Below are 23288 nucleotides of genomic sequence, written 5' to 3' on the forward strand. Positions count from 1 at the left end.
AGAGATGTTTACTAAATACCTGTTTCAGAGTTCGTGAGCTATTTTACTCCCACTTTTTCCCTTAAGGATTGCAGATTCATCTCTGGTTAAGTACAGTTCTGTTTCTACTATGGAAGATGACATTTTCCTGCCCAAATTTTGTCAGTTTTTAAATCCCTCTCCTATTAGCTAAAGTGACAATTCTTTTATGATATAGACTGATGAAGGATAGGGGAAAGATAGAGAAGAAATTGCTAGGGTTTTTATAGCTCTGAGATTATTCTTTGTTCTCAGGAAAATAGGTTAATAAATTGAGGTCAGGTAATAGTGTACTAAAATAGTATATGGGTTTAAAAATGTTTTTAACTATGAATTTTCATTTTAAAGCTAGTCTAATTCAATTACATATCATTTTATTTACTACTTGCAGTTTCTTTTGTACTTCTTAAGGGTACAAAAAAAGGTTTCACTTTATTTTATATTCTCTCTTTGATCTCGCTGTAAGGAATGTTATAGCCACGAATCAGCCTCATGCTGCTGATGGTAGATGAGAAAATCCAACTTGAGTTTAATACTTTCTTTTTCAGATGGTTAATTTGAGAAACTCAAACTTGTTTGAATATATTGTTTTTGAAAGAATATATTTTGGTTTGATACAAAGGTAGTCACATAAGACCCATGTAAAATACTTTTCTCACATAATTTGTAGATGGAAGTAGCAAGTATTTTCTCTAATCTACCCAACTATCATTGGGATGTCCAGCTACTTTAGTTTTCTGTCTGAATTTCCAATGTATTCAGGTAAAAAATGGGAATCTATTATGATTCAAGAGAAAGGATATTTTTCTTCTGTGCTGTGATAAGGTTATACACATCCAAACCACTACCATATGTCCTCAAAGGGAGCAGGTCTTCAGTATAGTTAGCATACTATTTGGGATATTTTTGTAGCAGAAGCTTGATCTTTGTACATATTAAATATGTAGTTCTTTATAGAAAAAAACCCACAAAAATGGACTGACCAATGGTATGTTCCTTAGATAGCCCTTCTCTTTTTGAGGCAGTGTGCTTTCAAAGAGTGTTATTCTCAGGTTGGGAAGCAATAGTTGAAACAAATAGAAGTTGTTTTTTTTTTAATTAAACATCTTCTGTAGCTTCAATGAGTATAACTTTTTACACTCTCCACACCTAAATGAGCAGTATTACATTTCTCATCTATTCAAAATATCCTGTAGAAACACATCCCTAATTGTCCAGTTTATATCCATCACCTTTATAAAGGCTTACATTTTTTTTCAACAGCTAATGAAGAGAAATATTTTGGTATTCAACCTGGCTTCATGTGAGTTTTATTAAATTATTTAATTAATAAAGATTGATCTGTTCTCCAAGCAGAGAGAGAATATAGAGCAGAAGCTATGTAGAACATATAGGGTTTAAAAAGATAAAAGTGTTGATAATATTGAATGATTATTCCCCTTAGTCAGGCATCATGATTTATCAGAAAAGTTTCTCTTTCTTAAATGTTCTTGCTATGTGCTAGTGAGGATATTTTATGGTTTCTCTAGGTATTTGTTCACATAACAATCATATAAATCTGTGTATTTACTTAAATCTTTTATTATTGAAATGTACCCAGGTTTTTTGGTGTTAACTTCTGTGAATAACAAGGCTGTCTGTTTAGTGTTAACTATTGTAATAGCCAATTACGTGTTTAAACTCCATTAGACTTATCTTTATACTTTTCCTCTGTTTTAGTTGTCTCCCTAAATTCTGTAACATACCTGAGCACCCTGGCCGTTCTCTAGACTCCTTTCTTAGCCTTCTTATGAATCTTACTGTAAGATATTCAGTTTCTAGCTGCACACAGATTCTGATAAATGACCAGTCTAACCCCAAGGATAGTGAATGGCATTATGCTATTATAGAAGGAGGGAGGAAATTGGAATTAGACAGGTGAATATTTAAACCTGACTGTGGCTACCACCCAGCCATGTGAGCTTGAGGAAGTTCTTTCTCAGAACTGCTAGGTGATGGAAATCTCTCCTTCAGAGGGTTTTTGTGAAGATTAAGATAAACGCATAGTGCCTAGCATGATGCCTGGCTTATAGAAGATGGTTTATCAACGTTAATTTCCTTCCTTCTGGTTCTTTATGCCATGTTTTGAGAACATAATATTAAAGGACTGCTTATAGTATTATTCCCATGATAGTCCTTCTTTATACACCAGAGGTTTCTGCACCAGGTTCACTATTGAAAGGATTTATTCCAAACTTTTCTTCTCATGCTGATGCCTATGCTTTGACACTTGCCACTTAGGTACCACCTAGTCTACTCTTTAGTTTACATGGGCTCAGTATGTGGGGAGACTTCTACTAACACTACGACTACACCTTCCCTCTTATCCTTCGTCAATAGATTCCATGAGGCGTTCAGTGAGCTGCCCTCGGTCCATCTCTGCTCACTCAGCTGCCAGTGGGGACATTCGCCCCTTTTCTGCTCAGCATGTGATATCACTCTCACGGCCACCTGCAGAGTCTCGTTCACATTCCTTAAACCGTGCTTCCTCCTACATGAGACATGTGCCCCACAGTAATGATGCTGTCACTGCCAACTCTCAGGTGGTAAGCTGTCTATTTTGCCCTCTCAAGATCTGAGAGACCATTGTATGCAGAATCTAGGTGGCAAAGGGGATTAGATGAGGGGCGGACAGATTAGGGGTCCTCAGATCCTTTCTGTAATTCAATTCATTGCTCCAGGAATTTGTATTATTTATCTGTGTTAGGCTACAATTTAGAATGATCTCTTAAAAGGCAGACTTCACTATTTCATAGCCTCAAGGATGGACACTGGAACACCATTATTTTATTTTCCATTTGCTGATGCAGAAGGATAATATTTTTGAAAAATGATCTGAGTAAATGTGTGGTTTAACAGTAAATTTAGGGGAATTTGTAGTATGGAAAATTTTATTTAATGGGACTACTGATAAATAGGTTAAAAAATGTTAATAAATTCTCCTTCAATCACTTAGATTCAACATTGTTTGTAATGTTTCCTATGTCTTAACACATAGTAGATCTTCTTCAGAATGAATTCCAGAAATTTAGATGTGAGGAGTCAGTGAATTTATTTTGCAACCAAGTACCTTCACATAGGCCAGAGATTTGTTTCTTTAATATTGATGTTGTTTCCAAAGGAAAAAAAATCAGGAAAGATAAGTGAATGAACTTTATTTGGTATCAGTGACTGATTTTTTTCTAATCAAGAACAGTTGCCTGAGATATATGTAGTAAATGAAACTGACCAGGAAGTCCTTTTTAAACACTCACTGTTATTTTTATATTTTGAGCAAAATAAAACATAACTATGTGAAAGATATCCTTGGGATTTATATCAGTCTAATGCTAAGAATTCATAAATGTAAAAAATTATTTTTCCTTTCTTCTTGTTATTTTTTTCAATTAAAGCGCATCATTTTTACCTAGAAATATCTTTCAGATTAAACTGGCACAATGAAATAAGACCCCCTCCAAATATCTGTATTCTTTCAAATTTAAGAGTGAGCCTTTGCAGCAACTGAGAACGAAAGAACAAGAAGATGATCTAACAAGTCAGACCTTATTTGTCCTCAAGGACATGAAGATCAGGTTTCCAGGAAAATCAGATGCAGACTCAGAACTTCTGATCGAAGATGTGAGTATTCAATGTATATAAAATGCCAAAAAGCATTGATTTATTCTTTTTAAATTATTAAAATGAATTTCCTAATGGTATTATGCTCAATGACATAGCATACCTCATTGATATTCTTTTCAACCTCTGCAAGCTTTATAAAATAGAAGAATTTATTTTAATAATTATGATTCATGAATAGTGAGATCCCATTTATAATCAAGCTGTGCAAAATACCTTTTAGTATACAGTCCTGTTTTAATGATAAGATTATTTCATCAAGCGAGAATAATTAGGGTTAAATAATCATTGTTCTTAGTGATTAAAGAAGAATCAGTTAAACTTGCTTCTTTAAAGCCTTAGAAAGATCTAAGATGGAATGATGACTGATGAAAAAGTGGGGCTCTGAAGAAAAGTGTCAAGCAGATATGAAACGTGACACCTTGGATGTCACATTTTTTTGGTCAAAATTTGAAATGAAATAGATTGAGTTGTGTTTTTCTGTTTTTACACACACATTTGCACCACCCAGTGGAATATCTGAAAATGGCAAAGGGTTCTAAAACTCATGTTAGAGTTAGACTTACTCCTAATTCAGAAAGAAGGCCAAAGTTACAAAATAGTTTTTGATTCGAAGCATTTCCTCACTTGGGGTTCCATTTCTTCATTCAAACACCCTTTCAAATTGGTCTTTCTCAGATAATTCTTCAGAAGCAGAGTATCATTTAGGCACTTTCTGTATTTTTTTTCCAAGAGGAGAAAGCACCATCTAGTGGTCAACTGTAGGATAAAAGCCACAACCAGGCACTTGGCCTTTTTAGTTTTTAACATTACTTTAGGATTATCTAAAGCAAATGTATAGAAACAAAAACAAATAAAATGACAATGAAAAGAAGGCCTTTTGGATTAAAATCCATAATGACAACTTATATTTTGTAATCATGACATAATTATAACTAAAGTGCCCAATATTATTTGTTATTATATTTTTAAAAAATAGTGAAAATATCATCTTATCTGTCAACAAATTACTTCTCATTTCATCAAAGGGAAGGAAGAAAATTAAAATTGACTGTAAAGCATTGTGCTAGATATGCTTTTACTCATGTGGGTTATCTTACTCAGTAAATGTCTTTTCTAAGTAAAGCCAATGACTTTGTACTAGGATAATTATAATTTTATATATTTCTTTTTATATACTATTTTGAATCAGGTAGAAGAAAATTGATCATAGTAGAACTAATATTTGTGGCTAACATGATCTATAAAGAACATACATAGGCTAATATAGTTATAGTTAATGGAATGTAGTTAATAATTAACATATAATGTTAGATTATTTGCTGTATGTTAACTGTATGCAGTGTTTGAATCTGTTTGCTACAGCATGTATTACTACAATATACAAATGTACACATAATACAAAACAAAAGAATAATAGAATCCTAATTAAATATAAGTTGCCTTGTAATATATTATTCAATAATTTATTGCTGTGTGGTTAATGAGCCCTGGGAATAAAGTTGAAAATCTGTGTCTTGCATTTCTTCCTAAAATGTATGTACCTGACAACTTCTGACTCTTCATTCACTAGAGATTGTGTCTTTTGTACAGCAAGAAGGAAAAGGTTTGAATTTAGATAGTTTCTTTGCCTTATGTTAGCAGTCTTTGCACATGTCTTTTTTATGAAAGTTGAGATTTTTGTTATAAGTATTGCTATATTGCTTTCATTGTACAAATTACATAACAAATTTGATATTAAGCATTTACTTACTTTTATTTATTACTTTGGATGAACATTCTAGATTAAACTTTTAATGTCCCCCTCCAAACAGATCATGGATAACTGGAAGCATCATAAAACAAAAGTGGCTTCTTATTGGCTCATAAAATTGGACTCTGTAAAGCAACGAAAAGTGAGTAATGCCCTTGGTATTATTTAGTAAGCTTAGATCTTTAAGCCATATTCATAATCAACCTGCACATGCATATTTGTGTACTCGTTTATTCAATATTTATATAATATTTATAATTTATATTTATAATAGTATATATTTGTAATTTATAATAATATGTATTATATAATATATTTTTATTGAGTACCTACTATGTGTCAGGTATTGCTCTACTTTGTGAGGATAAAAAAGTTAACTAAGAATAAAACCTCATGCTGTCATGGAGCTTACTTCTAGTGAAGTCGTTTGATAATAGATGTATAATAGAATGTAAGATAGTGTAAATTACTTTGAAGAGAAATAAAGGAGTATGAAAAAATAGAAGGTAACATGTGAGAAGAAACAAATGAAATAAGAATCATGCTTTGCAGATGTCAGCAGATAACAATGTACAAGGCAGAGGGAAGAACAAAAACAAAGATCCTGAAAGTAGAAATTAGGTTGGGGTAAACATGAAACGTAGCAAGATAGTGTGTATTTGTTTATAAGATGATTGGATGTTTCTAGGAAAAGAGTGAGTAATGTGGTAGTAAGCGTCATTTGTTGGATAGGTAGGCAGGATTTGGATCACAATTTTATAAGCTATGAAAAGACCAGGTTTTATTCTAACTCATGGGAAGCCATTGGAAATTTTTGAGTAGAAGAGTTACATAGTATGGTTTATGATTTTAAAGGATGATGAGAGCTATTTGAGGAGAATGGAAGTAAGGGAGTAAGAATGTGGCACAATAGAAGTAGAGACTAGCTAGAAGGTTTTTTTGTTTTGTTTTATTTTGGACATGGTTATGTTGATATATTCATTAGACATCTAAGAGAAGATGTTGGACATAGAAATTTTGAAATCAAGGCTGAGGTTGGGTATGGAGATAAAAAAAATTAGGAACCACTAAAATATCAAAAGCCACAGGACTACATTAGGTTACCCAGAGAGTTTGGTTAGAGAGGGCAGGAATTTCAAGGACTGAGCCCTGAGTCACTCCTATGTATAGAAATCAGAGTTATGGGAAGGATTCCTCAAAGGATACTGAGAAGGAACAGTCAGTGAGAAAAGTACATGAGAACTAGTGTCTTTGACGCCAACTTAAGACATTATTTTAAGGACAGAGTAATGAGCTGTGCCAGAAGTTGCTGCTAGGGGTTGAATACTAAGAGCTCTGTGTTTTTGGCAACATGGAGGTTTGTGGTGACCACAATCATAACAAATTCAGAGAAGTGGTGGAAAATAAAACTTGATTGGATTAGGTTCACTCTATGAAACACCACAGCCAGTACAGGCACTTTTCCAAGGAATTTTATTGTAGAAAAACAGAAGAATAAATTGGGAAGAATGGAAGAATAAATTTGGGAAGAATAAATGTAGTAGTTGTTGTAGAGAGATATGGGCTAATGAGAAGGTTTTGGTTCTTTTTTTTGAAGCGGGGCTGTTTTTAAGATTTTTTTGTTTTTTGGTGGTAGTACCTGGTTTTGAATTTAGGGTTTCACTCTTGGTAGGCAAGCACTCTACTGCTTGAGCCACACCTCCAGCCCTTTGTTTCGTTTTTAAATGAAGATATTTTCAGTGCATTTACTCATGAGAATGATCTAGAAGAGAAGAATGGCATGGAATAGGAAAGACAGGTTATAAAAAGGTTTTGAGTAAGCTGGAAGGGTTTTTGCCAAACCAAGAGCATTTATTCTAATTGGAGAGGAGGCAAGGTGTATGGTAGTGTGGTGGGAACATTTTAGGGTTTTCTCTTGTGGGAGATTTGAGGAAAGCATGAAAGGTGTGTAACAGCTGTCTTGAGACTGGAGGAGGGAGTTGCCAGCACTCTAGCAACCCCATCAAATGCATAGGAACGTTATTTTTTGGAGGGGAGTATAAGCTATTCTTGTAGCTTTAATAAAGTTGTATTCCTTCAGTAATATACATGACCGCTTGTTCTTTTTAGGATTTACTCTGTTAATAACATGAAAGTTGATCTCGAAGATTATGACTTCTAAATTACATGTTTTGTCTAAGTAAACTGAACTCACTGTTGTTCATTAGCACATTCAGCAAATATGTACTTAGTGTCCTGATGTATGCATACACAGTGCCCCCACTGAGGAGGGTATATCAAAGCCCCGAGTGCATGTTTGCCTTGTCACAGACTCTGGCCTTTACTGATGAAGATAAGGGCATTTTATTAGATCTGGAACCCTCAATTTCCTCAAGTCCATGTAATTTTTGCAATGTAGAAGAAAGAAGAGCATAGCTAAATTCCTACATAAGAGCCTAGCAATAGACTGAATTATTTGTAAAATTAATAAATGATAAATGTGGTCAGATCAGTGGAGAAAAAAAGTGATTTTTCTAATAACTGGTACTGAGACAATGAACTATTTGTAAGAAAATGAAGTTGGGGCTTATCTCTTACCATTTACAAAAATAAATCCATAGAAATGAGAGTTTGAAAGATTAAAAAAGAACATGTAGAAGATTTAAAAGAAAATACAGAAAGGTATGTTTATAATCTTAGAGTGGGGAAACAGCTTCTTATGTTTGATACATTCTAATAACTCTTGTAAATGCCACAATGTACCCCCATGCAGTGCAACAATAAAAAAAATGTCTAAAACCTAGAAGGCTTAATGGAGAAAACTGACAAATTTGATTACATGAAAACTTATGAATGGCCAAAGTTTAAAACTTCTTAACTTATGAGAGTTAAAATGAAGAAGTGGTGAGGGGAATTGGGCAGGTAGGGAGCAGTTTGAGGAAGACAGTATTAGATGCACATAAAATGAAAAGTAATACTAGCAGCCCAGTATTTCCTACAAATTAATCAACAAAAGATAAACTAACCTATAAACACCAATAAGTAACATGGCAAAGCATATAAAAAAGCCATGAAAAGACAATTTATGGATCTTCAAATATCCAATTAACATGTAAATAGGTCCTTGGCTTCACTAACGATGAAGAAAAAGCAAGTAAAAACCATCAAATTGAAAAAATTAATAAGACGTATAATATCCAGTGTGGATAAAAGGGCCTTGACTATACTATTAGAGGGAGAGTACATTGGTATAACTGTTTCGAAAGGTAATTTGCAGTATCTATTAAAATTACAAATGTTCATAACCTCCTCACCCTCTGTGTTATAGACTGGTAGCCTGAATGTGTAAAAGATTCTGTATGTGGCATTCTTTGCAGTTGTACTTATGAAAGCAAAACACTTGAAGCAACCTAAATGCCTCTTGGTAGATTTATGGTTAAAACATTTTGGTACATTCATGCAATTCAGTTACATTTGACTGAATACTCTTCCAGAATCATAGATCTTAGCCTGAGATATAGCCCAATACTATGACTTATGACCTATGACACAAACACGTCAATAAAATTCCCCAAATTTTGCTAATCATGGGGTCATCAGGGAAGGATACAAGAAAGAAATAGCCACCAACTGCAGTCTCTGGGAGGTTGTGAGCCTGTCAGCTATCTGGTGCTTCATTTCAGATACCTGGAGAATTCTGGGCTCAGAGTAACAACTGCCAGCCATGTGTGGGCTACAGTGGCACAGAGGGAACCTTTCTGATTTAGGTGGCCTGCATTTTTAATCTGTTAGTCTCCCATGAGACCTGTGACTTCCATTGTTCAGCCAAGTGAAATAAAAACTGCAGGCTTATTTTCTGTGAACTCTGTCCCACAGAACTTGCTGCAAGGATGGAAGTGTCTCAAATCTTCAATGTCCAATACAGTAGTTAGTAGCTACCATGTGGTTTTAGAGCACTTGAAGTGTGGCTATTGCAACTTGAGGAACTGAATTTTTAATTTACTTTTAAATAATTTAAATTTAAGGAGACAGCTGTGTTTAGTAGCTACTGCATTTGACAGTGTGGATTTAGACAGACCAGGTATAGTCTTCAAAAAACTTTAATAAATAAGAATTTTCTCAGTTATAACCCTGCTGATTCATGCAGAGGGGATGTGAGACTGTCCAGGAAAGTCAACATTACCCTCAAAGAAGGTATCTCAAGGAAGCAGTATCTTTGTTAACTTTCCCTTTTATACCACCCTGAAAACATATCAAGCTATTAAAGAAACAAATTACACAAAAATACATTTTGTCCCACTTTAATCTACCAATTTACATACTATTCTAAAAATATATATGTAGCACTAAAAAAATTAAACCTAGGTATCAAGTTGTGATAACTTATTTCTGGATGGTAGATTTATTGAGCCAGAGGAAACAAAGTGGTGACATTTGGTGTTATTTTTTGTGCACTTATATATTTTTTTCATGTTATAATAATTTTTCTTTCTTTTTTTTTTTTTTTTTTTTTTTGCCTCTCCGCCAGCAATTTTTTGTGATGGGTTTTTTCAAGACAGAGTCTTGTGAACTATTTGCCGAGGCTGGCTTTGAACTGTGATCCTCCTCATCTCTATCTCCTGAGTAGCAAGGATTACAGGCATGAACCACTGGCACTCAGCTATAATAATCATTTTTTTTAAATGAAGGAATGGTAGAGGGAGACACAGGCATCTCTGCAGAAAGGAATGGTGGAGTAACAGTGATGTAGGGTGGCTTAATGTCCCAAACTGCAATCTCACACTGAGGTAAAGATAAGGGAAAGAGGTGGAGGGTCTCCCTCTTGACACCAGAACCTTACCCGGCTGTCCTTGCCACTTAGAAACCCATCTTCCCACTGCTGTACACCACTTCTTCTAAAAACTCATCTCTATCTCCTTTATGAAGCCTATCTGTTTCCCTACAACCAGATATCATCTTTCCCTGCTGGAATCTTCATGGCATTTTGTACTCAACAATATTTGTGATTTCCTTGAGAAATCACAAATTTTTTCACCCTTTTAAAACCAAGGTGGTGGGTCCCATCTGTAGTCACCTGTAGGAGGTTTCCCATAAACATTTGTTAAATTAATTCAGTACTAGACTCTTCTGAGCTCTGCTGATAGCAAGTTAGCTTCTTTCTGTATCCTTCTTTCTTTACCAGAAATTCGTGTTTATTAATGCAATAACAAATTAAGGCAGTGATCTTTTATATTTTACATGTGATATGAGAATGCCTGATAAGCATTATAAAATAATCATTACATGATAATCATTACATGGAATGATCTTAGAATGTGTGTGAATAGCAATAATATTTGTGAATAGAAAGGAACAATTTATTGCATATGTTTAAAGGGGTGTTTTCAATTGAGTTTCTAATTTAAAGTAAAAATAAATGCTTGCTTATAAATTTATTAGCAACTATGTATGTCATTATGTCTAATCCTTCCATGCTGATTTGCTCTGAGAATATTTGTGTAATCTTTTCTTCCAGTTCTAGGTGTGAAGCCACATTTAAGTGTGAAACATCTACTGCTCAGTTGAGAGAGTGGAGTGGTTGTACTAATGTGAGGGCCAGGATTTTTATTTACAAATGTATACATCTTGTTGCCCTTTCTTTGAGCTCCTGTTTTGCTTCTTCCATTGCATAAGTCAAAGGTATTTTGTATTTGTATTTCCTTTGTGCTTGTAGGAAGTGACAGGGTATCCCATCTCCAGTAGAAAGCTTGTTAAGGTCCCACAGTCTGTGCTAGCCAAGCACTTGCCAGCATTCTTCTACATGGGTAATTTAATAGATAATTCTATTTTTGGCAGAAGAGTTCCTACTTTGAATTTTGGCTCACAAAGAATAAAAAGAGCTGATGTTAATTAGAGTAAGTTTATCTTGCAAAGAGGCCCCTGCAAGTGGGCTGAGGGATGCTGGGCACAGGTTGTGAGCAGAAGTGGAAGCCCAGAAATTCCACATATGCAACTTATTTGTAGCAATTTTTCTTGCCATGGTCATGATTACTGTGACTCCTTTTCTTTCTTCACTACTTTGTTCTTTAACAGACTTTTCCCAAAACAGACTCCAATTTCTCAGATAAATAGTGAAGGGGTGAGCTGTCCCAGGAAGAGCTGTGGGGAGTAGCTTTCAGCAGCATTCATCCCACCTACTTCTCTGCTGCAGGGCCAATGCAAGAGTTCTTACCCAGGACTCCCCACTTGGCCATACTGCTTTCTAAAACAAATTTCTGTAAAACTTTTCATTTTTGTAAAATTAACTGTGCCAATTTTGGCGGGGGGCGCATATTTACAAAAATAAGCATGACAAACATATACAAGCAAGCCAGCAATGAAGGTATTGAGCTTTAATGTAAACCAAGATTTCTTACTGGAAATCTTTTTCCCTCCCTCTCTCCTTCATTTCTTCCCTCCCTCCCTCCCTCCCTCCCTCCCTTCCCTCCCTTCCCTCCCTTCCTCCCTTTTTCCTTCCTTCTCTCTCTCTCTTTCCATTTTGTCCATTCAGTAGCATTAAAATTATGTGAAATATTTAAAATTTCACCTAAGGAATAAAAGTTTAGAGATATTGTGGAAAAATCATTGGGACAAACTTAAATATGCTTAACTGATTTACTCATATATATTTATTATATACTTAATATGTAATTTTTTTCTCTATATCTTCTCTACTTCAAGTTTATTTCAGACTAATTCAGAGGTGAAGTGACCACCGAATGAATTGCTGAAATATTTTTTCTGACAGTGAGAGAGCTAATACAGTAGTAGTCAAAGTGTACTGAAGAGAAAGCTCTTTATATGGTGAAATTAGAGAGACAATATTAGGTAATGTAAAGAGGTAATGAACTTGCGGTACTATGGATGTGCATTAAATATTCCTTTGCCCCTTACTTTAAGTGGATGACATGTTAGAATGTCTTTGAAAATTTGTAGCATTGAGTATTGAAGGGCTCTTGTGAGACATGGGGTTGTACTCAGTCCATAGAGAAGGGGCAAAAGCAGCCTGATTTTAAAAATTTTCTGCTAAGGATCCTCCTGTCAGGCTCTATCTCTAAGGTATTTCACTTTACTAAGAGTGTTTCATATTCAGGATTCTTTTGTGTACAATAAGTAGAAATAAAGTAAAATATGACCATTGGCTTATAACATGTTGACCTTTGACTATCAGTTTGAACCTTGTTCTATTTCCTTATAAGGTTAGAAAATGTATCCAAGGAACACACAGAAACATGAAACTATAGGTTTGGTGTGGAATGTAGAATTAGATATAAAATGTTACCTGTTTTAAAAAAAAGCCAAGAACCTAAAATTGACATTAGATGTGGATTAATCTGATTCATCCCTCTTTTGGCTGTGATAATAAAGCTTTGGCGGTTCAGTCCTCTGGTAAGCAGACAGTAAGATGGAATTAGAAGTGAAGGAAATGAGAGATAAAAGAGAGTTCGAGTGGGCAGGAATAGCCTTTGGGCTGCAGTACAGGTCTGACATCTGTGGATGGAGCACCAGACTTTAGAGAAGTTCTGATAACATCTGGGTTTAGCTGACAGGGAGCCCAGAACAAGGACCGCCTGTTAAGAGTTTTGCACTGGGCAGAAATCCTCTCTACTGGTATTCCAGCCATGCTTGCTCTTTGGCTGGGAGCTGCCTAGGGAGGCCATAACTGTGGCTTGGACATTCAGCAGATCCTGAATTGGGGAGAAGCATCAGCTCATGGCACTCTTCAGACCAATTCAATTTAAGTGGCAGGTATCCATGACTGCCACAAAGGCTATGTATGTGTAATTTGATTTAATTTGACAAAAATTTATTGGTTGCAAGTTTTGTACAAGAACTATGCTAGGCACTATTGGGATTTTGAAAGTTCGTTCTTTTATTTGCTCACTCAAACAGATGCAATCAACAGATATTTATTGAGGGATTATCATGTCCCAATTCCAGGTGTGGAATGCACATGTAATTCTGTTCCGAGAGCATTGTTGAAGCATGGATCTTACTCTTTTCTCTGGTTATTTGTTGGAATGCTGTAAAACTCTGAAGAGTAGAATGCTTTACACACACTACTCCCTCATACTTTCCTTTTTTTGTGTTCTTGGCATTATTTGCCTTACTTTATATTTTCCTTAATGGGTATATAAAGATCATGGTGTAGGAATCAAATACTGAAAAGGATCCTTGCTAGGTGAAAATGGAAATAGTTAATGTTATTTAACACCATGTGGTGGTAAACCCACACTTGCATAATTTAGCTTTCTGCCAAGAATGCAGTTGCTTTAAACAGTCTGTAAGGAATATATATGAAGTATGAAAATACTGCAGTGTTGGTGAGCTGTAGAGAATGCCAAGTTTGCTGAAAAGCTTATTCTCTGATGTGATATCTAGGTATAAGTGAAGATTGGAGAATGAGAAGAAATCAGTAGTGACTTTAAGGTTGTACTATATTTGTACTCGTTTCAGGGTTCTGAGAGATCCTTGCTTATCAACTATTTGTTCTCCAAATAGCAAATTCTTGTTAATATCATCTCTAGTAGCCTCTTCCTGCACTTTCATGAGGGTATTGCCCATCTCTTTTTCATTTGGGCTGACATAGATGCTGTTCAGAACTGTTCGTTTTGCATTAGCAAAGATGCCTGTACCCCACCGCCATGGCTGCTGCACACATCATTAGTACAGCATGTAGTGATTTTAGTGTTATTTCTAAACCGCCTTCACCTTGTGCCATTATTTTAATTTAGGACCACCTGTTCAGTCATAAGGAGCAGTTTGTCATTCAACATCTATATGTTCTTGCAAAATATGAATTTGTCTGTGTGCTTTATACCTTCAAATGTGCTATATTTCATAAAGAAAAGACAAATCTTTTCACTTTATTAATGTTGTCATTGACTGAATCTCCCATTTATTTTTCCCATGGAGAGCTTAATGTTGGATTGGGATCCTTCTAAGAGTCATAATGTAAGGAAATGGATTCTTACATTCTATAAGTTATCCTTACTTGAGCCCACAGATAAACACAAGGGCATCTTACTGGCCATTTATTTCTGGGTTTCACAAATTATTCAACTTCTACCCAATTTCTTGTAACCCTAAACTACCAGGAATCCAAAAAAGTATCACAAATAAAGCCAGCACTAATTTCCCCCATCCCAGTCTGATTTCTGGTCTGCCTGCTTTCTGTTTTCTTGAAATTATTCAGTGGGTATTTTGCTAAAGTACAGTCATTGTCACCCCATGTATAGCCTTTCAAGCAGATTATATCAAACTCCATGACTGTGAAGCTGGTGTGCATGGCAGCCCTGTTTCTACACAGTGATCTCTCTCCTCCTCCCACACATCATTTTCTAGAGGTGGTTTGAAGTTTAAGAAGAGACAAATGGGTTCTCTGGAAAGACCAAATTGTGAGGCCATGTTGGGAAGCTGATGGTAGCACTGGTTGTATAATTTTAGGCAAGTTACTTATCCTGATATGTGTCTGAAATTTCTCATCCATGGTATGAGATCCAAAATGTTTTCACAGTCAAAAACGTTTCATAACTTAACTTGCCTGAACTCATTCAGTGAAAATGATCTGACAGGAAGTAGTGTATTAATAGTTTTTGTCTATCTTTTGGTTTGAATATTTACATCTCTTCCTGCTGAAATATTAATGTGTATAATTACAGACTCTAGCCTCACAAGTTTTAGAAAGAGACCATAGACCAACAATATCTATCACACCTCTGTTTTGAGATTATGTAAATTAATACATGTAAAAATGTCTAGAATAGTTAGAATAGTTCTTGGTACAATGCATGCTAGTTGTGAGTTATACCTTGTCTACATAGGTTTCTCTTTCTTGTAAGGTATTAGTCATTAAGGTAAGCAACTACTAAGTGGATGACTTTATCTTAGGAATGTGTTAAGTGTATTATTAAGAGGAGCATAATCTGTAAACAGGAAGTTAAATAAAGTGAAAAGATTGGTAATAGAGGAAGAACTTGGCATTATACAGTAGGTTAGTGACAGATAAGTTCTCCCTAAGAGTGTTGTTTGTGTTAAGATATAGAAGTTCACCAGGTAAACAGATAGGTGGCTATTACAGGTAGGAAAGAGTTTATGTAAGACTCAGAGGAGACATGAAGGATTTGGGCTTTTGTTCTCTTGGCTTATGTTTCTTCATGTCTTCCAAATTATAGAAGTGAATCTGTCTAACCTATTCCTTTCCCTAGGATAGAACTTGTCTCCTTAGGAGGCTCCTTGAAAGCTGAAGGCAAGGAGAAGCAAAGGGGAATCTGTGTTCCCAATGACTTCCTTTGGAAAGTAAGGAGGAAATGTCTGGATTGCCTGGACCCAGCCAGGCTACCAGCCTGGGAAATCGTTCCTCGGTGTTTGTGTGGTGTCAAGATGCTTGAAAATATTTTCACATCTCCCTATTGGAGGAAATGTTAGGAATGAAGTGGAAGTTAGACATCCCTAACTTTCTGGCCCTGTTCTCAAGTTGCTGCGTCTGGACATGTGCAAACTAAGATACTAGACTATCATGCTTATGAAATTCTCTTTAGGAATAAAGCACATACAGACCAGCATCCAGGAGCGTCTCCTTTAAATAATGTTCTCTGCACAGTGTTCGGCATGAAGCGGGAAACCAATACATGTTAGTTGCCCTTCTGTCTGGTTCTTGTTTATCATGCACATTTTGCCATGAGATGTATTTTTAAAAGACTTGAATAAGTATCCCATAATCTCAAATGTTTTAATTACGTTAAAGATGAGTAATTCTTTTATAATATAATGTGAAAACTGATTAAGTTAGGGTAATGTTAAAATTTGTAGTATTGGTAACACTTTTCAATTGTAGTTATTTTATATAACCCATATTTATCCTTGAGGCTAATCTATAGTAGCCCATAATTGGCTACTACTTTATTCCTTCCTTCCAGAATTATGACACTCAATAATGCTCAATAATACATTGACAGAAAGTAGAAAAGAAAATCAAGACAAGATGATGTAAATGTATCATTTACCACTAGCGTTGATTCTTCCATCATGTCAATCATGAGTACTGCCTTCGACCCTAAAAAATACACAGTTAAACTGAGAGCATAAATGATATTTAAGGCATAAATTAATTTCCAGTATGCATATTATGTCAGTATTATTGTGAATTAAGTTTTAAAGATTCTCTTCATAATTAAGCATTCATTATCCACAATAATGTGTTTTTCACAAACTACTTTATTACAGATTGTGTTATCCGTCCTCATTCTCCTCCCCTTACTGGCCCCTGGCCTGGTGCAGGATTTGTATCTCTGCTCCCACTTCATAGTGATGGACGTGGGAACAGGAAGTGTAGAGATGCCCCTGCCCACCCAGCATTGTGAGAGCTGTAGGCAGTATTCTTCTAGAAGGAAAATGCTATTTTAAAAATTCTTTATAAAATGTATTTGTAAATGGATGTTTATTTGAAATTTACATTGACCATATGTAACTAATATCATTTACTTAATATTGCTATTTTCCAGTGTTTTCATGTATTTGTTCCTGTTAGGAGAAATTAGCCTTCACTCAGCCTTCATGCTTGAAGGTTGTTTTGTCCATTTTCATCTTTCACTGTTATTTTTATAGGCAGTTCCCGTAAGTGAATAGAGAAAACAAAAGCTAAAAACCCACTTTGGTCAACTGATATGAGAATAACTGTATTCGTTGGCATTTACTTTTTTTAAAAAGAGTTTTATTGAAAATACCTGCATTGCATATGAATCAAATTCATATGAATTAAACAAAAAGTATTTCCTCAAAAACTCTTTGCACATTTTCCAGGATCTCTTGGGTTTCAGTTGTTTGGATTTATCATAGTTCTCATTTCATGATAGCGTCCCCTTATTAGTCTCTGCGTAGCCTGTTTTTACTTTGTGTTCTTAAGGTTATTATTCCACTGTAAAACCAAAACCTAAAACAAAAGCTAAGATATTGATAATAACCTATATCTCACCAAATGGTTCCCATCCACCCACTATGTCCTCAGTCTCAGGAACTATTTTCTTAAATCCATCATTCACCAGTCCTTTGTTTTCTAAATTCTTTATATTTTAAAATTATATCCATGTATTTTTCCCATAGCTATTTTTAAACATTTAACTGATTTTGCTGCTATTGAAAGAATATCGTGCTGGATGTACTCTCCAACACATAGCTTTTAACTGACCATTGTTATCAAGATGCTCTGTGTTGCATGTGGCAGTTCATTAGTTTTGACTGTGCTGTAATAGCCTAAGGAGAAGAGTGGGGCACTGTTTACTTATCTGCTCTCCCATTGTTGAAGAGTTAGGCTGTTCCTATGTATTTACAGTTGTGAATAAGTGTGTGAACAACCTTGCCCATGCCTCCTGAGAGATTCTCTTAGAAATAAAGTTGCTGGCACATAGGATACATGAATTCTCAAAGTCAAGAGATAATACCAGACTGTTTTCCAGAGTGATTGCCCCCATTTCTACTCATACAACATTGTCTAAGAGACCCTTTAGATCCATACCTTCCACAGCCCTTGGTGTTGTCATACTTTTAATATTTGTCTTTGAGATGGGTGTGTAATGATATCTTAGTATATAGTCTCAATTTTTATTCTTTATATTTATTGGGCATATTTATTTTCTTTTGTGAAATATCTACTCATAAATTTTTGTTCTTTTTTTCTAAGATGTTTATGTTAATAATTTGTTAGGAATTCTTTATATATTCCAAACACTAATCTTTTATTAGGTTATGTTTTGAATATATTTTCCCTGTTTATAAGTTGTTTTTCTTTTTGCTTTTTTTTAATTTCTTTTTTTATTGTTGTGCTGGGTGGGGGTACATTGTGGCATTTACAGAAGTTCTACAATGTATCAAATATATCATACTTGAATTCATCCCTTCCATTGCCGTCCTTTATCTACCCCACCCCCACCCCATTCCTGGAATGGTCTTTTTTATTTTCCTTTAAGATGCCTTTAATGCTCTTAATTTTAATAATGATAAAAATAATAATCTTTTAACTTTATATGATTTAAGTAATTTTTTCCTAACCCAGGGTTGAAAAGGCCCATACTTCCCATGAATACATTTACTGCTTTACTTTTTAGCACTTAAGATGATAATCCCTCTACAGGTTAGTTTTGTTAATTGAGTAATGTAAGGATTCAACTTCATGTATTTTTTTTATCATAAAGGCTATTATTTTGAAATACCCATTTGTTGAGATCTTTCTTACTCCAGTGGTCTCATGTATCACTCAAGTTTCACAAGAACATGGATGTCATTCTGAACTTTTTATTCCATTCTGTTGTCTAATTTCTGTGTGTGTGCATGCGTGTGTGTGTGTGTGCACTTATGACACTGCTTTAGACACTGATGTACATATCTAGATGTTAAGCACTCTGTTTTTCCACTAGGTTTTGGACATAGTAAAAACAAGTGTCCGCACAGTTCTTCCACACATATGGAAGGTGTCTGATGTTGAGGAAGTAAGTTTATATCGGATTTTCAACCGACTTTTTAATCGCTTGCTCTGGAATCATGGCCAAGGACTATGGAGTTGTTTCTGTGATTCAGGGTAAGTTCTAAGTCACCTTTTGTTATTGTAGTTGTTAAATTTTACTATTGAGTTAAAGAGGTAGCCCAATAAAATGGCTGAATTTCTTCAAAAGGCATTTTAAAATACGAATCTTTTACTGCATCTAATTGTTAGTATTCAGTTATAATTTGTATCAATTAAACTGATTTGGATAAGATGATTAATATAAACACAGCACCATGTGACTAATTAGAATTCTCTGGAGGCCAGATCATGTTAATTAATGAGAAAAAATTTCAATTATAAACCAATATCCTCAAAGTTCTCGTGCTTTTTCCTCTGTGCAGCAGGCTTTTAAAAGCATGGCTACACTCTTCCTGCTCTCCAGAATTCTAGGGCTGCTGAAGCAGCTATAACTCATTGTCATTTTGTCCTCAAGTATCCAAAACCAAACATCCTATGACCCCCCTCCCTTTTTTTTTTTTTTTTGTTTTTTTATTTTCTGGAAATGGCTTATGGCCTGTCTTCCTAGTCATTTTTCTAGTCATACAAGTGTGGTGTTTCTGAGGCAACTGCAACTTTCTGCTCACTTGCTGTCCTGATTCAGTTAGTTGCCAGATCCCATTAGTTTTTCTTTCACATCGCTACTGTGGTTTACTCTGGATTGTTTTTCAATTATTAAGTGCTTTCTACTGTGTTAGATGCTTTTGGAGATAAAACACTGAATCTGAACTTACTCGTAACCATATACTGATTATGGTGTGCCATGCATGGTTTAATCACTTTACATGCTATGGAGGAGGGACAGAGAAAGTCTGACAGGGTTTCATACAAGAGGAGCCTTTATGGTAGAAGGGCTAAGTGAAATTCAAGGATTTCTAGGCATTTCTGCCTTCAGTGTTTTGTTTCCCTTATTCGTGTTATTGTTAAGATCATTTCCCAAAATCTAATGATTTCCCTCATTTATCACAAGTTTATCTATAGATGTAAGGCTAATATGCTGATTGTTCTTTGTTATTTCTCCAATCTTTTCTCTCTTACTTTCCTACTTGAACTCTGCCCCAGAAAAATAAACTCATTATTTTTCAAATATCCTAAAAGTTTGTCCCATCTGCACTGAATTCTTTGTAAAGATCAGACTACACCCAGACCTTTCATAAAACCTTAATAGATTGTTAACACTACTCTAGAATGATCTCTGAGCATTCATTTATATACCGAATTATTCATGCCGCTTTCAGACTCCTGCCCAGTATATTTTTCCTCAGGTGCCATTCACCAGAGAGAAAGAGCACTCTGCAGCATGCTGAAATCTGAGAATAATCTTGGGTACAAATTATTTCTGCAGAGACTTAAGTGAAACATTTGAACTGTATTCCATAGCTTCTTAGCTGATGGCTCTCTACAAAAGTTCGCTCAGTCTGAACTCTGTAAAGATGAGTTTAATATGAGATTTACTTTGCATCTCACGAATGGATTTCTTAGACTTGCTCTGTCTAACGAAGTCTCAAAGTACTGCTTGGCCTTGATTCTCGGTTTGGGTGCAGCATAGTTCTGCTTTATCCTTGGGTCATTTCTAGTCAATATATAATCCTTTAACGTTTGCTCTGACAGCCTAGAAGTCAAGGTAAAAACATCTATTCTTGTCGATTCTAAAGAAATTTTTTTTGGCAATACTGGAATTTGAATATGGGGTCTCATGCTTGATAGACAAGCACTCTCCCACTTGAATCACACCTCCAGTCCTAAAGGAATGATGTTAATAGAGGGTGCAGCTTTCCTTCCCACCTAAGTATAACATCTTGGAAAAATATTTTTCATATGACTTGATTCTTGCTTCTATCAACACACCCAAGAATAAGACAAAAAAAAAAAAAAGCCATTCCTTGTTCATTGCCAGGAACATCAAAGAGTAAGAGAGTTTTTTGGGTCGGGTTTCTCTAGAACTGGCCCACTGGTTTTGTTGATGCATCCAATAGACAATACTCTTACCCTTTCTTTTCTTCTTCAAGACTGACGCCCATGGCCCAAGAACCATTTGGTTACCTGCAGCCCTCTGGGACTGTTGTGCTATCCCACGTTCTCAACGTGGTTTCTTTATAGGAACAGCTCTTGGGATTTTCATGGATAGAATTACCATGTTTTACTAGGATAAGAGTAGTCTAGGGTTCTGTGAAAGTAACATTTCAACTGAGATCTGCAGGAAGAACAGAAAGACCTGCAGGAAGCTACATAAAACAAAGAAGAGGAGGGAGGCAGTCATATTGACGGAAGTGTTCGTCTGCAACTTGAAACACTGGTACGCAGCTTGAAGAAGAGACTCTTGTTTGGACCTTTTAGCCAAAAGCATTTTCCTGTGTGGGTCTGTCATGTAGAAGCTTTTCTTTTAGAACCTTAGGGCAGAAACCAATGTTAAGGAACTTACTAGGCAGTAGTCTGTTTCTAGGTTGAACTGTGCCTACTTGAAAGTGTGGACTGCTCGGCATGAGGTGAAGTTTCCTGTTCCACAGTTCTATGGCTTTCAGTGGGGTGTGTTCTCTCTAGCACTTTTCAGATCATTAGTGCTTCTTTAGGTGATTATTCATTCAGTTGATATATTGTCCAGATTGAAAAAAAACCTTTTCTTTCTGTTTTCTGGCCACTTGATCATTAATTAGACTGCTACCAAAGAAAAGGAATGAGTCATTTTCACTCTTTAGATAACTGCTTTATTAAATGTTTTGATGAGAAAGAGGGTGAAACATATTGTATTACTGAATAATATGAGGCGTTTTAAGGCTTTGGATTTCATGAACTCTTCTTTGTTGTCAAGAGCATTCAGCATTTGATAGCTTATCATTATATTACTTAGAAAGTCATTTAAAGCCATTTCCTTTCGTATTTCTCTGAGGACTAGGGAGTGCCCCAGAGAACTTTTTAATCATTAATTTTTCTTTTTGAACTCATAGATTTTGTTGCTTCCATTTCTTGGAATTTAGATTCAGAAACTTAAGCAGATGAGACCTTAGGTTCCTTGATAAAAGCACTGGCATTTTAATTCTCCCTATGTCCTTTCACCTTTTAAAAAAATGTTGTGCTGTTATTATTGGCAAATGAGATGTATTATAGAGACATTTCATGTCTACTCCGCTATGCTGGGCAGTTAGGAGGTGGGGGGACAGGGCTGATATACTCAGCTTGAAACATCAGGTGGTGAGGGAGGTAGACTTTTATAGAAACACTCAGAATCCCAGCAGAGGGAACAAAAAAGTGTTATGCAGGTAGTCAAAGCGCAGGTGTTTTCTATGAGTACTGACATGTACACAAATTTTTATATCTCTGACACCAGACACTTAGGGCCTGTTATATTATGATATACTAATTATAAGCGTATTCCCCAATTAATTTTATTTTTCCCATTGTTTTTCTTGGTCAAGTTGATTTTATTTCTGTATTCATATATTTTGATAAAAATATATCTAGGTTTTCTTACATTTAGTAATAATTTAAATTTTACTTTGAATTAATTTAACTAGCATGTTATTGTTTATTGAATGAAAATAATGTTTATTCTTGTTAAGAAAACATCTCAAAACACAGGAGAAAATTAGTTTCTTTCAGTTTTGAATCTTCTTTCCTTTAAGAAGCCTGTCTTTCACTGAGGCATGCTGCCTTTCTGGAACCAAGTTTGTCCTGAAAAAAATAAGCAATCTACTATTTAGTTTAAAAATACCTTTCTGAGTGCCTGAAACATTTTGTGAAAGTCCAAATTTATCAAAATATATGACAATTGAGTCTTTGAATTTCGCTGGGAAGTACATTTTTTTTTCAGAAAAATATCTTTTCTTTTCCAAAAATCTATTCCCTTCTCTAGAATTATATGAGTTAGTTTGTATAAAATGAAACATGAGCTTAGTTTATTACCAAATCTGAAACTACTTTCTCCTCAAGACCTGCAAAACATTTCATTTACATTCAGGAGGAAGCCTCTCTGTCTTTGTCTCTCTCTGTCTCTGTTTCTCTCTTCTCTCTCATTGGGGTCTCCTGATTGAGGTCATGATGACAAACTTAAGCGTAGGCAGCACTAACACACGCGCACACACACACACACACATGCACACACATGTGTACTCAAACAGTTGAAGTTTACTAGGAAAATGTACGCTGTACCTGCTGATTCAGCTGAGTGTACTGAGGAGGACGCTGCCTGTGGGATCACAGGAGGTCAGTGCTTGTTGAGATGACATTACTTTTAGAATATAGAACCTGTGAGCTAGGGATATTCTGGCCCTAATGATGTCAAAAGTGTGTTGAAAGGGGGTCGTGATATTGAAGGGACCAGCCTAAATT

The 23288-nt window shown here is 35.4% G+C and overlaps 1 protein-coding gene across 3 annotated transcripts in view; it reads left to right on the plus strand.

Moving 5' to 3' along the window:
- Ttll7 (tubulin tyrosine ligase like 7) overlaps positions 1 to 23288 on the plus strand; it is a 139461-nt gene that overhangs the window by 103984 nt on the left and 12189 nt on the right. For all 3 annotated transcript variants that reach the window (XM_020185617.2, XM_074079607.1, XM_020185618.2), the window contains 4 exons: positions 2398 to 2603; positions 3541 to 3675; positions 5490 to 5570; positions 18838 to 18998. In XM_020185617.2, coding sequence (XP_020041206.2) covers positions 2398 to 2603; positions 3541 to 3675; positions 5490 to 5570; positions 18838 to 18998 — 583 coding nt within the window. The remainder of the gene's footprint in view (positions 1 to 2397; positions 2604 to 3540; positions 3676 to 5489; positions 5571 to 18837; positions 18999 to 23288) is intronic.

Source organism: Castor canadensis, chromosome 7 (assembly GCF_047511655.1).
Source record: "Castor canadensis chromosome 7, mCasCan1.hap1v2, whole genome shotgun sequence".
NCBI classification, from domain to species: domain Eukaryota; kingdom Metazoa; phylum Chordata; class Mammalia; order Rodentia; family Castoridae; genus Castor; species Castor canadensis.